Source organism: Neolamprologus multifasciatus, chromosome 3, assembly GCF_963576455.1.
Source record: "Neolamprologus multifasciatus chromosome 3, fNeoMul1.2, whole genome shotgun sequence".
NCBI lineage: Eukaryota > Metazoa > Chordata > Actinopteri > Cichliformes > Cichlidae > Neolamprologus > Neolamprologus multifasciatus.
In genome coordinates, this window is record NC_140441.1 from 41,313,405 (window position 1) to 41,331,366 (window position 17,962).

The window sequence follows — 17,962 nt, forward strand, 5'->3', positions numbered from 1 at the left end:
GGGAATGCACTACTACTACTACACATGGTAAGCCAATCCATCTGTCAATCCTGAATTTCACTTAAAGAAGTCTATCCACATCCAATAGCAGTACAGCCACGCTTTTCTGACTGAAAGGTCTGACTGATTGATTCTGGACTTGAAGGTGGTAATTGTCATCTAGTCACTTTTTTTTTTTTTTTGGGGGGGGGGGGGGGGGTGTCATGGGTCAGTGAAGTCAACAGCATAGCATAATTTGCAAAAATAGAGCTGACCTTTCACCGCTTGGCTGGACCTAGGAAATCTGTCTGTAAAAGCAGTTAACAGAATTTTTGGTATTAAACAATCAGGAACTTTACACTGAAACATTATAGTAATCATCAAAATGAATAATCAATCAATTTTTTATCAAACATCCACTTGTTGCACACAATTGACTTCGGTATTGAGACAGTTGTCGATTGATTATATTTTGATGCACAGCACAGCTTGCTCGGCGACACAGTGTCACCAGTGTGTATCTAGTGAGTGAACTCCTTTATTAATTCAGTGCATCAATGCAGTCAGCAGCTGCTGAGGCTTTTGGAGGGACATATCTAGCTAAATCTGAGTGAATGACTAGCAATTATTAAAGGACTTCAGTTTGAAGCCTGCCATCACAACTGACCTCTGTCAATGTGTATTACAGGTGCAACTGAATCAGAGAATACTCTGATGAAGAGCCTCTTTTCCAAATACAACCTTAAGGTCCGACCAGCTCGTACGCCTGAAGAGAGGGTGGTGGTTCGCGTGGGCATGATCCTCACATCCTTCGTCGGACTGGTGAGGCCCAAAACCCCAACACAAAAGTACACACAGTAAACAGCAGGTCACTGCAGATTTTAAAAAATCAAAATTCTAGCATAGTAGAATAAATTTAAACAAGGGCTGATTCTAATGGATTATAAGCCAGGTCTCCATCGACCCCTTTCGAGAACCCAGGACTGAATGTAACCCAGCATGATGAAACAGAAGTTTTGACCAGTTTAATGCTGATTCCCATCACCAAAATGTTTGCCATTAGCTGACAATTCACAAGAACAATCGCTTTAAGGTGCTTTATGTTGTAAGGTAAAGACCCTACAGCATTTGGGAGAAAACCTCAACAAAGTATGACTGCCTATGAACATCTGCTTTGTGACAGTGGTGAGAAAAAACTCCTCTTTAACAGGAAGAAACCAAACCAACCACCTGTCTTATAAGTAAGACTGCAGTCTGAACAAAATGAAGAGAGCAAAGCACTCCGTTTGCTAATACGTTATGAGGTCATGAAGATACAATGGAGCTTAATTATTTAAGGAACTATATATGACAAGGATTTTACTTCTAGTCTGGATTTAGCAGAAATCCAGTGAAGAGAAGTTAATACTACTAGACGCTGTTACTGCTCTTTATGCAGTTTTCTGAATCGACTGACGGCTTTTCAGAGAGCTTGTAGAACAGCCTAATCATAAAGAACTGAAACTGTCTAGCCTAGAAGCTACATTCCTTTAATATCTTTTCCAAGAAAAGATGAATCTCTCATAATCGGAAACATCAAAGTCTGTGACCATGCTACAGTAGAAAGACGATGGTTTTTCTGTGGCTTTGCCTGTGAAATGTAAATGTAAAGCTTATCTTCCATATTCTCCACCATGAATGAATCCCAGTGCCATCTGAATTTAAATTCACAACCAGATGGTAAAAATGAGTACTACTGCTGAGGTGTAGTGAAGTGAAGTACTGTATTTTTATTCATTCATGCTGGGAAATAGTGTTTAATGGCATGCACTGACTGGGCTGCTGCCCGTGTGACTGCATTAAAGGATAAGCCGTAAACACACACACTCACACACGGGCACTTTATGAGCTTCTTATTTTCCCCTTTACTCTCTTCTCCTCGGCAATCGAAAACCAACACACATAGTGCATCCACACTCCTTAGACCTCCACTCAAGGTCACGCTCTCTCTTCCTCTCTCGTCACGTGGACCATCTTAAGTTGTGGAGTTGACCTGTCTTGAAAACTAACCCACTTGGATTCTTAGTTTGACAAGTAACTAGTCCAGCTGGGTAACTGCAGAGTTATTATTAACACCGGGCCTGAGGGGTATTGATATGCAGGCAATGACATGTGTGAGGTAGCAAGATGTGTTTGCATGAGGAAGACATCCACCGTTTGCTGCCCCCACTCATGCTTTCTGCTTTGGTCCCAGCTGTCCCAGTTGGGGTTTTAAATAGCAGGCTGAGGAGCAGAGAAGCTTAGCCAGAATTCATAACTTGACCTTCACATCATGGGCACAACAGTCCCACAATACAATATGTCACATTTTGTACATGCAAAAATGCCAGTCATGCAGCAAATCCCCTCATGTCTCTGCCTCTTAGTCCTTTTTGTAAAAGAGTTGTTTAGAGACTACACGTGTCCCCTGCTTGTTAAGCTAAACTAATATCCCAGTGGTTCCAAAAATTCCCAAAACATTAAAAATTCCTCTGCAATAATGTTAACTAGTCCAATAAAAGAAAATTCCAATAAACTCTCGCAAAAAAAAAAAAAAATCTGCGTAATATTGTGATTTAGTTAATAAGTCATTTAGACACCTTTGTAACAATAAGAGGTCGGGCCTAAACACAAACATAAACTACTCATTCAACCAATAGATTCCAAAACCCAAACCCTTCTTTCAATAAAGTGGTATTGCTTATCGCTGCACCATCATGTCCCCTGGCCTCAGGGCTGGACTGGGACAAAAAATCGGCCCGGGCATTTTGACTAGAGACGGGCCAACCAGGTATTACAGGAAAAGCCATAAAGCCTTTGAATGAAAACAGACGCTGTTGTGAGAGTGATGTACACTGTCTTGGTATATGTATGATTTCTATATATTTTACCTCAGATAAAAACTTTGGTTGTAAGATTCAGATAATTATTTTTTAAAAGCGAGACATTTTAAATGAGAATACGAAAGAAAAGTATTTCATTGTGCCCCCCTCTCCCTGTTAATGCCCTACCTGGCCCTCCTGGCAAAAACTTTGCTAGACCCGCCCCTGCACAGCTATCAGCTGTCAGGTACTTAGAAAAGGATCCTGGTGTTATTTGTCTTGCAGAAACAGTTCAGAATTTCCCTTCAACTCATTCATGTCACCTAAAAGGTAAACCTGTTTCTCCATCACCTGCTCAGCTCTGATGATTCAGTAAGGACATCTCCTGGTTTCATCTTCATGTTTCCCTCTCACCAGATAACCAAACCGACATCATGACCAGCAGCTTTTACAGCTGTGGCTCCAGCAAACGTCAGCTGATACTAGAAAGCTGATCAAAAAGTTGTTTAGCGCGACATCCGCTGGTTTCTTCTTTCTGACGCAAAGTGGGCAATAAACAAACAAGACAGAAATGCCGATCAGCTGATCATTGATCAGTTTCATGATTGAAGTAGCTGTGCAGCATAAATACACAGAATAAATCCAGCTTTGTGTCTTTTTCCATTGTAGCTGAAGTACGGGACAAACTGTGTTCCTTCTCAGCTCAATACGAAACGCATAATGTTTTCTCTGAATGAGGGTCCATTCCATTTTTAAGGAGCCGTTGGCAACTCTACTAACTAACCTTATGAATAAAATAAAGTTCACTATCAGTAACATCAAAGCACCCACCCAGCTGTATAGAAACTCCGTCATGCTAGCTAGTAGTACGAGTTGGTGTAACTGACTGTAAAAAGTCAGCACAATGAAAATAAACTCCACCTAAACTTGGTTTATATCTGACCCAGATAGACTGCAGGTCATAACTTCTTACCTGAAATTCAGTCCACCTGACACTTGGACCAGCGGCCACCTCGGGTCTCTCCTCCTCCTGCCTCTCCTTCCCTCATCCACCCGCTGGCCTCTGTGGAAGCTCCGCCACAGCCACCACCAAACAACTGAGTTATTTTTACACATCAGCCAGCATCTGGCCAATCCACCACCTCTCATTGTTCATGCCGTTGCAAAAACAAAACAAATGAAAAAAAAAAAACCATCAGCCCATAAAAACGAAAAATCACCATTGGGCATACCGGCCAGTCCAGCTATGCCTGGCCTGTTGGAACAAATGGTTTTAACTATATAAAGGCACTTACTACAAAGTTCACCACTGAGTGCATGTCATGGCTGTCTGATCACAGTGATGTAACAAACACATTTCCAGAGGCAAAAAATGACACAGGTACTAACATTAACAGTATGAACTACCAAAACTGAACTTTTAACCTGGTTTTAACTTTGAACTGTATGTATTATTTAGATATCTTTTAGACATCAGAACAGCAGAAAGCTGAGAGCCTCACTTCACACTGTACTTGCTGTCCTTCCATCACAAGGTTAAGGCTGAAAGATGAACAAATAAAAAATTTAGAATCACATTAAGGTTCGATTAACCTCAGTAAAATGTATCCGGACTGTGGGGGGAAGTCCATGCAGTATGCACACTCCACACAGAAAGCCCTCAGCCCCAGCATAGTCTAAACCAGGGGTGGGGAAGTCCAGGCCTCAAGGGCTGGTGTCCTGCAGGTTTTAGATCTCACCCTGGGTCAACACACCTAACTCAAATGATTAGTTCATTACCAGGCCTCTGGAGAACTTCAAGACATGTTGAGGAGGTCATTTTGCCATTTAAATAATAATAATAATGGATCAAGGACGTATCTAAAAAGTGCAGGACCCTTGAGGTCTGGAGATCCCCCACCCCTGGTCTAAACCAAAAACATTCTTATTATGAGGCAACAGTGGTAACCAAGTCTTGCAATTAAAGGCTTGCAACAATCTAAAAAACGAACTTTTCATAGACTGATGATTGACTAACCAGATTTAGTCCATTAAACTGATGGATGGTGTTTGGAAGTAGCACTTTTCTACTTTTGCTGAGCACTCAAAGTGCTTTCTTATTATAAGCCCCATTCACAAACCTATTTCTACACCTAAGAGCTGTTTTAAAACCTGTCTTTCACATTTCATTGAATGCTTTGCAGGCAAATTAGGATTCAGTATCTTAACCACAGATACGTTGACATGCACCTTAGAGAAACTGAGGATTGAACCACTGACCTTCTGATTAGTAGACAACCTGCTCTGCCTCCTGTACCACAGCTGCCCTGAATACCATTTTTCAAACTCTCACCACCACAAAACCTGTAATGCCATTAGGGTGTTATTTGTGCATAACTCTGTATCTGTATCCCTACAAAATGAAAAACGATCTGAAGCAAACAGTTATGAAGTACATACTGAAATACATATTTTCGCATTTTTATTACAGAATATGAAAAATGAAGAAATGAGCACCACTGTTGTCATGAATCTGGTGAGTCTATTTGCATGCCTGCTTGTCATACTTGCAAATTGAAGTAAATCTTAAGCCGATAGAATGAATTATCCAACAGCTTTCTGAGTGTACTCTAACTGAAAAACTCTTTCACATCACACTGAGTAGCTCATCCGTGACTCCTACTCCAGTGGCAGTATGTTTATTAACACAGGGCCTCGTCTTTCGAGTACAGCTCAGTGCCAATGCACACTGTGCACATAATCAGTAGAACAGTTGGAGTAGTCATAATAGCAGGCAAAATGAAAAAATATGCAAATTGTGTTTTGTTATGCAAGGACAAATGCACAGGGAAGCCATCCCTGTGGAATCTAATTACAGAAGTGGAGAAATGAAAGATAAAGTGATACAATGACAAATTGGTTGCATTTGTTAAAGCAAAGTTTCTGCTGGCTGTCATTTTCTGCTTTAATCCCAACTCTTTTCATGGACTTGTGGATAATAACATCCCTACATATTAAAAAAAAAACCTTTTATAAAAATGTTCAAACAGGAATGGACAGATTATCGGTTGTCATGGAAACCGAAGGAGCACAATGGGATTCAGGTGCTACGCATCCCCTCTGGGAAGGTTTGGCTTCCTGACATCGTCCTCATCAATAAGTAAGTATCAGCATTGCAACTCGCATTAGCATTAGCATTAGCGTTAAGATTAACAAAGACCTGAAAGGAGAACGTTTTGATCTCTTTGTTCCATTTTTGTATTTGTATGCAGTGTTTGCAACCTTTTGTACTTACTAATTTACCCCTACCTGAGTAAAATAAACAAGTATTGCGATATAGTAAATATTTTCATATCAAATCTGTATCCATCGTACTATATTGTTTTGAAATTGGACAAATTGCATACCCCTGTAGCTTGTAGCTGCAGGCCACTGGAGACTAGGTGATGGGCCAGGTAAATTATAGTAGTGCTCATGTGTATTGGAAAAACTATATAACACAGCATTAAATGAAAGATTTAGATACTCAGAACAGCAAGTTTAGTCTTTTCCCCATATTGGCTCACGCAGACACGCTCCCATTAACACCACTGTAAATATCCCCACTGCTCCATTCATCAACACTTTATAGGCAATTAAGCAGCATGGCTCCCTAATAACTGAGCTGATAGCACCGCTCAGCTACTTCAGCTTGTGAGGCGTTCATTTGGAACCGCACGGATACACACAAATATGCACGTCCGCACAAATGCAAATTTGCGTGTGCTTCTCTTGGGTTGTTCAATGCCGGCCATTTTAGCAGCAGCACTTTCACAGGGACAGATTTTTAGGAGGGCCCGGGGTAAGGACACAAGCTTCTCATTGTTCAATTATCAGAGACATAAAACTCAAACACTGTACACTGACAGGAGGCTAAATCTGTGTCTAATTGACTTGATGTCTTTGTTGTGCATTGTGTTATGAGCCCGACAGCTTAGTATAGGAGCAACATTAGCGCTGCACTTACAGTCAAAGTGCCCCATAAAAAGTGTGCAAAGAATCTCCATTTAATGCCAATTACAATGTTTAGATGTGGGGTCTTTAAGTGTGGGAGTGTAGCTAAATGTGCATGTTCTACACAGCCGTGGCTTTGCCTTGTCTGTCTCTTTCTAAGCTTTGTCAGAGGAACTGAGATGATAACAAAGCAAAGACTACAACTGAGATGCAAACTTTGATTGCTGCTATTTCGCAACTTTAGAACTTAAGTCAGCAGCAAGAGAGTTGTTATTGCTTCAGTACTCTAATAATGGCTTGGTGGTGCAGCTGCAGAACAGAGACACCTCACTGTTTGTCACATTTTAGTTTATGCTGGCTGGATTTCCTCACCAAGCCCTCTCAGCTATCTTTGTAAAAGCAAAGTCACAATAAACCAGCACAAAATAGATTACTTCCCATAGTACGGAGAGAGAGAGAGGGGGGGGGGGGGAGGGGTGTCTCTGACCTTTACAGAAAAGTGAAACCAAAAAGTCATTTCTTGTTACAGTTTTACTCAATTGCTCTGTCACATTTTTGAAGTTTTCTTAAAAACACATTTTCCAAAGCAGATCATACATGGAGCAAAACACTGTATAAATACAGACCTCTGATAAAGAAAAGAGAAAGTTTTCACAGAACTTTGTGGAGTATGTTCTTAGTGCATCTATAGAAATTAAGACAGTAAATAGCAGCCAGATGTTACCAGCCTAATGCAATTGAGGAACTGTCACCGTGTCTCTAAAAAGTAGAAGTTTTGGCAGTTTGCAGGTCTGGAGCATTCAGCTGTGTGTTAACACAATGCCAAGGAGGTAAAACATCAGCAATGATCTTAGAGAAGCAATTGTTACAACTCATATAAAATGGCCTGTATTTGTGTAGCGCTTTACTAGTCCCTAAGGACCCCAAAGCGCTTTACACATCCAGTCATCCACCCATTCACAAACTGGTGATGGCAAGCTACATTGTGGCCACAGCCACCCTGGGGTGCACTGACAGAGGCTGCCGAACACTGGCGCCACCGGGCCCTCTGACTACCACCAGTAGGCAACGGGTGAAGTGTCTCGCCCAAGGACACAACAAACGAGACTGGCCAAGCCGGGGCTTGAACCGGCAACCTTCAGATTACAAGGTGAACTCCCAACTCTTGAGCCACGATTGCCCAACAAGTGAAACTAATGACAAATGCAAGGACTTTTCGTCTAAGAAGAGTCTTATTTAACTGTTAGACAACAGAACAAGTGCAATTCATTTGATACAATACAATGTGGGCTATGTTTCAAGATATGTTATGGAATTCTGTGATATGTCACCATCCATAACATACTACAGATTACCTCCACATATAACATGACACCTTGTGAAATAGTTTGATTTATTAACCAAAACTGGCTAATTTGTATTTCACGTTTTGTTTTCAGTAATGATGGACAGTTTGATGTGGCCCTGCACGTCCACGTTCAGGTTTACAGTAATGGCAGGGTAACCTGGACTCCCCCTGCTCTGTACTGCAGTTCCTGTGGAGTCAAGGTGATTTACACAGATCTACTATGCATTTATCTTCCATCCAGTTTCGTCTAAGCTTGGATGTTGTTTCCAACTCGTTTAAATGCCAGTTTTTTGTGTCTAGGTAACATATTTCCCATTCGACTGGCAGAACTGCACCATGCAGTTTCGCTCTTACACATATGACTCAACAGAAATCGACCTGCAGTATGCCCTGAATTCAAAAGGCAAGGAGATTCGGGAGATCCAGCTGGACGAGTCTTTCAGTGGTGAGCACTCGTGACGTGATACATATTCTTAAGTACAAGTACTTCAGATGTATTTTCATGTTACTGTATATTCAAAGCATTGCATTTTTGCATAACCCCTTCTTGTGGTTTGCAAATGTGTTGCTAGTGTAATACGATTACTAAATGCACTAAAATTAATAGAAATCTAAGCTGTGGATGTTTCTCTAGAGAGTGGTGAGTGGTACGTAAGACACAAGCCAAGCAGGAAGAACATATTTGATGACGAATATGAGGAAATGACTTTTTACCTGATCATCGAGAGGAAGCCTCTGTACTACATCATCAACATCATCATCCCTTGCATCCTGATTACTATCATCGCCATCTTCAACTTCTATCTGCCTCCCGATGCAGGTAAACACTTTACAGAAATTGCTCGCAGATCACTTGATGACTATGAATTAAAGCTCTCTTTATGTGACCACCAGGATCGTAAACAAGCTCCTCCTTGATGTAAAACTGCTAATACCATTTCCCAATTGAGTTTGTGTGGTCGGTTTAAAATGGGCAATCAGGCATTTAGCTAATTATAAAGGGATCCAATTTCAGATTAGATAGGTGCTTCCTGGAACACAGTTGAATTGATAACCTTTAAAATGAAGGGGGTAAAAACAGCTTAGAGCAATCGGCTTGAGTCTGTCCTTTCCCTTATACGCTTACCTTTATGTTTGGACAAGCCTGCTCATTGGGTACATTGATTGATTAGGACACACATATGCAAAATACAACCTGAGATATTAAAGTTTGACCCACAGATGTGCAAATATGCATGAATCTCAATAAGGTACACAGATCAGAACATAACATAACATATTGCATTCCTGCATAGCTGTATTAATATTCATTGACATGATACTGTCATTATGCATTGATGTAGGCATGTATTTTAGTATATAAATATATTAAACATTGATAAAGTTATTATTTTTAGGAGGCCTATTTTTAGGAGTTTATAATAGCTATAAAAAGTCATTTTAACACTCTGTAATATTTTTATTTACATTTTTTGGAACGTGTGGGAGAAAAAGTATTGCAGAAAATGTCTGATTAGGATAACTGCTAAATGTATCATAGTTTACTGACCAGTGTATGCCATCTGCTTTGTTCACTGAAAAAAGCAACCAGGCAAGTGACCTTTAAAAACAACCACTTAGAGTCTTGTTGGGATGATCAAGCAAAAGCTTCTTTTTGCTGCTCCCGTATTCATAAGTGGTCGCCACCAGAGATGTATCTGCATATTTGATTGGCGGAACTTTCTGCTGAATCGTCTTCCTGATGCAACCCTCACAGGGATTTGTGTCTCCTACTAGTCTTGAACCAGGGTCATATGAAATGACTGATTTGAACACGCAGTAAAGGGACACATAAACAGCACAGAGAATCGTAGGGTTTGTTTTTTTAATCTCCTCCAGTTTTACATGAATTTTCCAGTGATGCAGAAAGAGATGCTTTGCTTCTCAGTGAGAGGCCACAAACTGCTCTCCTAACCTACCAGCTCTAACCCTTCTGGGCCCTGTACTATGAAGCAAGCTCAGCATACCCAGGATGCCTTTCTGTTATCTGGATTCATTTACCCCAACGCTGACAGTCAGGATAAGCCGTCACACGAAGTTGGTTAGCAGCTTGCTAAATTAATCCTGGGTCTTGGTGTAAATTGTTTGCAGCCAACAGAAAGAAATCCATGCATCCATCCACTCGCTTCCGCTTGTCCTTTTCAGGGTCGTGGGGGGCGCTGGAGCCTATCCCAGCTGTCATAGGGTGAGAGGCGGGGTACACCCTGGACAGGTCGCCAGTCTGTCGCAGGGCTAACACACAGAGACGGAAATAAATTTAATTTAATTAAAAATTGTCTCTAAGAAACCAAGAGACATTAGATGCTACTGGAAAACTTAAATCTTCCAATTGCATGTGCACAGAGGAATGAGGGATCTACCAGGACTGGTAACGCAATTCTCTTGGAGAACTAAGTTGATCTCTAATTGGGAAGGAGATTAGGTTCGCAGCATAAATTATCATGTGATGCACCCAGGTAAGACGTGAACCACTTTTGCAGTAGATAAAACTGAGGGTTAACCCCGAAGTTACCTTGGTGATGAAATCTGGCTTCGTAGTACAGGCCTGTGGTCATTTACAAACACAGTTCGTACACAGTTTGTACGTGACCATGGAATGAACTAAAGAGCCAATGCTGTGTCACCCAATCAGCCTCGCTTAGAATGGGAGATGAATTTTTCATTAGCATCATTGCTAGTAAATTACATTCACCAGATGCTCCTCGAATCTCAGTGAGTTGAAAATGGAACAAACCTTGGCCCGGTAAAGCTTAATGAGTCGTAACACAGGAACAAGAAATGCGCTGTGTTTCTGACTTTCCTAAATAATTGTGTTTTTTTTTTCTTTGCAAGGTGAGAAGATGGGTTTGTCAATCAATGTGCTGCTCACACTCACTGTGTTCCTGCTGCTGCTGGCTGATAAGATCCCCGAGACCTCGCTGGGTGTTCCCATCATCGTCAACTACATCATGTTTACCATGGTCCTGGTCACATTCTCTGTCATCCTCAGCGTGGTTGTCCTCAACCTCCACCATCGCTCTCCCAACACCCACATGATGCCAATGTGGGTCCGCAAGGTGAGCGTACATTTCAGGGTCACACAAGCTTAATTTTTGCCTGCTTGGCACATCATCATACAAGACTTCTGAAAGGAAATAATATCTGTGTCTCTTAAGAAATTGTTTTTGTCTTTCTAGTATGTGTTGTTACAGTGTCTTGCATATATACTGTAGGTTGTTCATTTATGCCAGAACAGCCCAGAAGCACAAGCAATCTTTCTTTCTGTTGTCAGAATATTAATTTGCATTGTTAAAATACGTTAAGGCAAGTCATTAAGTGGCCAGCACGTCTGTGAGGAGAGCTGGAAAGGACAGAGGGAAATTGGGAGGCTATGTGATGAATGAAAAAAACTTCTAAACATTGAATTATCTGTCAGCAAGGAAGTAGAGCAAGCGGTAGGTTAGGACCATCAACTCTAATTAGTGTGGCAGATGACCCAAGAGACCATCTATCTATCTATGCAACTCCAAGGTGAGTTGCATTTCCAACTTCAACAAGACTTCAATATGTTATAGGTTTTGTTTAAATGACAGTTAAAAAACACCAGATAATTGCAACAAGACATTGCACGAATGCTAAAGAGACTAGACTAAAGAGATATTTTTAGACCCACATTTTTCCATATGTATTAGAAATTGGTTGAATGTAGTGAATCATATATACAACCAACCTACACCTACCAACTTCCTTCAAGCATGTCTACTCCTGATAGTCACAGGCCTAGCGATGATCTTTTGATGACACTTTTATTACAAATCTTAGAAAGTAGATTCAGTCCATTTGCAGGTTGCGTCCAGATCAACAGAATTAACTTTCTGTGAATTCACTTTATTTTGTCCTCAGTCAGATGGTCATGGAATATATGTCACGACTGGGGCAGCAGCCGTGTGATGTGTGGAAGGAGGACTCAAATGCAGCACTTATTCAGATGTGAGGGTGATTTATTAAGAATACCGAACATAAAGTGGGGATGGCAAAACAGAACTAAGGATGACCTAAACTGTGCGAAACTGAACCAAAGAGTAACAAACCTGAACATGAAGGAAGGACAGCAGGGAGAGCATGCAGGGTATTCACAGAGTAATGCAGAGGCAAACACACACTATAAATACACAGAGGGACACTGGGGCTGTATCCCAATTCAGGGTCTGCAGCCTTAAAGGCCGCATTTTAAGGCCGATTACGTCACAGCGACGCGACGAAGGCTGTCCCAATTCGAAGGCTGCTCGAAATGCGGCCCTCAAATGCGTCCTTCATTTCCCTGAATTTTAAGGACGTGGCGGTGTAGACTTCGTGGCCCAACATATCCCAGAATGCATAGCGCGGCGGTGGGTGTGGATAATTTTGCCGGAAAAAAAGGCGGATGAGGGGCACCCGAAGAGTAAACTTTAAGTAAGTACTGAATATTATGTCACTTATTTATGTGCAAATGTTTAATAATGAAGAACATGAAAACATTACTGTTGGCCACATGTCGGCAAAGTTATGTGACATTAGTGACGTTTGTACTAACTTGGTTTTAAAGCCTTTACTTTAAATATACGCCGTTCAATAGCTGACCTTAATCTTACAGAGAATGATCAAAGCTCATGTAGAAACAAACAAACAAATGAACAAAAGATTTTCTCCTTCATTTCTGTCAAACAAAGCTGTATGAAACGTTTCCAGCTGTTAGTATCATGGTTGCTAGGCAACCTGGGCAGCGCAACGGAGGCTAGACCGTCCCATTTCACAATCCTCGCACCTCTGGCCTTAGCGGTCTTTGAGTACGTGGCCCTCGAGGATCGTTGAGGCTGCGTACTTTAAGGGTGCAGACCCTGAATTGGGATACAGCCTAGGAAATCACACACACAGGTGGGAGACACAGCTGGACCTGATTAACCTGACGAGACAGGGGAACACTAACACCAGGGACCAACAGAGGGAGCACAAACCCAGAAACCCAGTATCTAAAACACAAAACACAAACCATCCCAAAACAGCCCACAAATAATAATGAAAATAATAACAATAAATACACCAAACACAAAATCACTAAGTCACGGACTCAGGATCATGACAATATAAAAGGCAGAATCTCCAGACTAATCAACAGCTTCCTCACACAAGCTGTTAAAATGTTGAACTCCTGATTAGGATATGTACAGTAAATGCACTACAAGTCAAGACACATCTTCTCAGTTAATGTTTTTTCTTTATTTTTAACAGTTTCTACATTGTAGATACAAACTGAATACATGAAAGATATGAAGCAAGATATATGGAATTATGTAGCAAAGAAAAAAGTGATAAATAACAAAATGTGTTTTATAGTTTAGATTCCTGAAAGTAACCACTCTTTGCTTTGTTGACAGCGCTGCAAACCCTTGGCCTTGTCTAAGTGAGCTTGATGATGAAGCTGAAATGGTTTTCAGGGTTCATTTGTGGAATTTGTTGCCTTCTTAATGTGGTTGGGACCATCAGTTGTGTTGTGCAGAAGTCAAGCTGGTACACAGCCCCATTTGACAACTGTTAGAATTCATTTTATGGCAAGAGCCAATCAGCTAAGTAAAGAGAAATGACAGCCCATCATTACTTTAAGAACTGAAGGAAAATTGCTAAAACTGTGAAGTGCTACAAATAGATACTAAGAAACCACTACTAAGGAAAAGCAATAAGCAGGAGAGATTTGTTTGGGACAAGAAACACAAGGAATGGACATTAGACCAGTGGAAATCTGTGCTTTGGTCTGATGAGTCCAGATCTGAGATCACTGGTTCCACCAACCATGTCTTTGTGTGATTCAGAAAAGGTGAACGGATGGTCTCTACATTTATGGTTCCCACCATGAAGCATGGAGGAGGAGGTGTGATGGTGTGGAGGTGCTTTCCTGGTGACACTGTTGGGGATTTATTCAAAACTTAAGGCACACTGAACCAGCATGGCTACCACAGCATCCTGCAGCGACATGCCATCCCATCCGGTTTGCGTTTAGTTGGACCATCATTTATTTTTCAACAGGACAATGACCCCAAACACACCTCCAGGCTGTGTGAGGGCTATTTGACCAAGAAGGAGAGCAATGGAGTGACACCTGACTTAAACCCAATGGAGAGGGTTTGGGATGAGATGGACCCCAGAGTGAAGGGAAAAGGACCAACAAGTGCTCAGCATCTCTGGGAACTCCTTCAAGATTGAAAAACATTTCATGTGACGACCTCATGAAGCTCATTGAGAGAATGCCAAGAGTGTGCAAAGCAAAGGGTGGCTACATGGTCAGGCTGAGTTCAGACACTAGATTGTACATGAAAAGACCAATCATGAGATGTGGCTTACAGAAAAAGTACTACCTCTACTCCATAGTACCTTTACTTCCCCTTTAGTAAATTAATTGGGGAAAAAAGGTTTACTAATTTGATACAAAGAAGCTTATGAGTAACCTGAGGAATTTTACCAGCAGTTTTTAGCATCTTGAAAATGGTCACTGTCTTGTATATTCAAATAGCTAATGGGTCATCATGTTAAAGACTGTGCACCTGAAATGCATGAATTAAACTTTGGCATTAATTTGGCTATAAAAGCTGTGTTAGCGTGGGCCGAGGCAGACTACTCAATTAGGTCCACATAGTTCTCGACACTTTAAACGTCATGTTATACCATTAACCTCCATCAGTTGCTGTTGCCCCCAGTGTACATTGTGTGAAGCTAATTACAGGCCTAAGCAGCAGCTCTGTGCTTTGGTCCAAGTTCTGTCATGGTTTCAGGGTACATTCACCACAGAAAGGCTCCCACACACTGGGCAGTTTTCCGTGGCTTAATTGAACTGCTTGGCACTGGATTGATGAGGAAAAGGAGGAGCATAGGTTCTGTTTCACTCCTACTCGTGGGTAATTAAAGAAACAATGAAATGTGAAAGGAAGACATTTTTGGACACAAAACATTAGAAAGAAACTAATGATTAATTTTGTATTTATTGTTTCTTTGTTTCAAAAACCTAATTTAAAGCTGGTCAATCAGCGAGTAAAAGAACAAATATTTAAGTTTAAGGAAAAAAACTTCCTGTAATGGCCACTAGTCCTAAAGTGAGTGTGTCTCAGAGAAAATGACCACATTTATGTAGTAGGCTGTCTAGAGCCTGTTAAATGGTGTTTGTTTCCATATCTGATTTCAATATTAATCCCTATTAATGACTAGTATGAAATGTACTGGGGTAATTTTTTATGGCCTAAAGTTATGTTTCTCCTTCAGTGTTTGCTTGTATTCAGACACAAACAGTGTTGGGTAAGTTACTTTAAATTAGTAACTTAGTTACATTACTAGTTACTTCTATCAAAGGTAACTCTGTTACTTCAAGTTACTTGTTACTTTCAAAGTAACTAGTTACTAAGGAAAGTAACTTCGGTTTTACTCAGAATTCTCTTGTTAATGTGTTGCTTCCATAACTTTGCCAGTCTTCTAGCTTGCTTACTTGCCACAAGTGCACTGTGCCACCTACCAATAGAAAGGAAAAGATAATGTGTATATTTCCACGAGAGAAATCCCACGCCTGGACCGTCGTTGACCGCCGCCATGATTCTAGCCTACGTCACAGCGTCATGTGTGCTTTTTACATCCAACACAAAAACTGCAGTCGTGGTGCTTTGATTGTACTCAGAACTCGGAAATTCTGCCTTCCGAATAGGAAGATGTAGGTAACAGCAGACTGCAGATGAGCTGCATACAGGGCTGTACTGGGACAAAAAAGTCAGCCGTTTTGACTGACCGGTCCGCCATTATAGGAAAAATCATAAAGCCTTTGAATGAAAACAAACGCTGTTGTGACAGTGATGTTCACTGTTTTGATGGTATATATGCATCAATCGTTTGTAGTAAGATTCAGATAATTATTTTTTAAAAGCTAAACATTTTAAATGAGAATAAGAAAGAAAAGTATTTCTTTGTGCCCACCTCTCCCTGTTAATGCCCTACCTGGCCCCCCTGGCAAAACTTTGCTAGTCCCGCCCCTGCACAGTTACCAGCTGTCAGCTACTTAGAAAAGGATCCTGGTGTTATCTGTCTCTCAGAAACAGTTCATAACTTCCCTTCAACTCATTCATGTCACCTAAAAGGTAAACCTGTTTCTCAATCACCTGTTCAGCTCTGATGATTCAGTAAAGACATCTCCTGGTTTCATCCTCATGTTTCCCTCTCACCACATATCCAAACTGACATCACAGCTGTGGCTCCAGCAAACATCAGCTGATACTAGAAATTAATATTAAATAAATTCTAACAACAGCTGATCAAGCTTAAACGTGCTGCTGTCGTTTAGTGCAACATCCGCTGGTTTCCTCTTTCTGGTGCAAAGTGGGCGATAAACAACCAAGAGAGAAAAGCCAATCAGCTGATCATTGATCAGTTTTCATGATTGAAGTAGAAACAGGAGAAAGAGGGGGAGAATGAGAGAAGAAGAGGCAGCTGTGCAGCAAAGTCACAGAATAAATCCAGCTTTGTGTCTTTTTCATTGTAGCTGAAATCCGGGACAAACGGTTCCTTTTCACCTCAATACGAAACGCGTAATATTTTCTCTGAATACCAGATGATTCCATTTTTTACGGGATGGTTGGCAACTCTAATAACTAACCTTATGAACAAAATAAAGTTCAACATCAGTAACATAGCACCCGCCCAGCTGTATAGAAACTCCGTCATGCTAGCTAGTACGCAGTACGAAAAAGTCAGCATAACAAAAATAAACTTCACCTAAACTTGGTTTATATCTGACCCAGACAGACTGCAGGTCATAACTTCTTACCTGAAGTTCAGTTCACCTGATACTCGGACCGGCGGCCGCCTCGGGTCTCTTCCTCCTGCGCCCCCTTTCCTTCATCCACCTGCTGCCTCCACCACTTGCTAATGTTACTGAATCTGTGGAAGCTCCGCGATAGCCACCACAAGAAGTAACGAATAACGACCCTATCTAAATCCCAGTAACGACTAACGCGTTCCTGATTTTGGCATAATAACTAGTTACCGTGCTTGTTACCACAATAATAACGTAGTTACTGTAACGCGTTACTTAATAACTCGTTAGTCTCAACACTGGACACAAAGCAGCTGGCTCTTCAGATTTCTGCTACGTATGCTTTTTGTTTAATCCCATTATTGCTTGCTAAAATTTGTTGCACATTTAATATCACAGTTAATTACTGATGCACCTGGTGACACTGCTAACAGTGACACTCCAAATATGGTCATATCCTATTTCAGCATTTCAGCCCGTCTCTAGGTAGACATTAACTGTGCTGCTCTTTATTCCATCCCCATCTTGGTGGCTGAATTCAGTGTTTCATTTTCTTTCTCCAGACAGTCACTACAGATGACTAGGACACCTCCTCCTTCTGTTCCATCACCAGGTGATGCTTTAGATGCTCTCGAGTGCAGAGCTCACGTCTCTCTGTGGTGTCTGCCCGAGCACCACACACACTCAACAGCAGTACTATCAGAGGTTTAGCAGCCATTGCTGACAAATACGGTCTTTGTAGATGAAGTGCTGCTCTCCGAGGTGCTGTTTCCTCTCTTATTTTCACTGCTCATTGTCAGCCAAGCTGTGGGAAATCAGACAGATGTCACACAGTATCAGTAAGGAAGAAAGTTGAGAGACAATTGGGGATTTTCTGACATTTCTCTGCATGATCTATGATAATTACTAACAATATTTTGAATGTCTAATTGATAGTGCCATCGTATTATTTCTATGGAAAATGTTCATAAATGTCCCAGTCAG

The 17,962-nt window shown here is 41.2% G+C and overlaps 1 protein-coding gene across 1 annotated transcript in view; it reads left to right on the top strand.

Moving 5' to 3' along the window:
• The window catches only part of chrnb1 (cholinergic receptor, nicotinic, beta 1 (muscle)), a 36,177-nt gene that overhangs the window by 7,113 nt on the left and 11,102 nt on the right, over positions 1 to 17,962 (top strand). Inside the window, exons 2-8 of the mRNA XM_085140525.1 lie at positions 668 to 801; positions 5,290 to 5,334; positions 5,849 to 5,958; positions 8,231 to 8,339; positions 8,440 to 8,584; positions 8,774 to 8,959; positions 11,011 to 11,234. Of these exons, the coding sequence (XP_084996651.1) occupies positions 668 to 801; positions 5,290 to 5,334; positions 5,849 to 5,958; positions 8,231 to 8,339; positions 8,440 to 8,584; positions 8,774 to 8,959; positions 11,011 to 11,234 (953 nt within the window). The remainder of the gene's footprint in view (positions 1 to 667; positions 802 to 5,289; positions 5,335 to 5,848; positions 5,959 to 8,230; positions 8,340 to 8,439; positions 8,585 to 8,773; positions 8,960 to 11,010; positions 11,235 to 17,962) is intronic.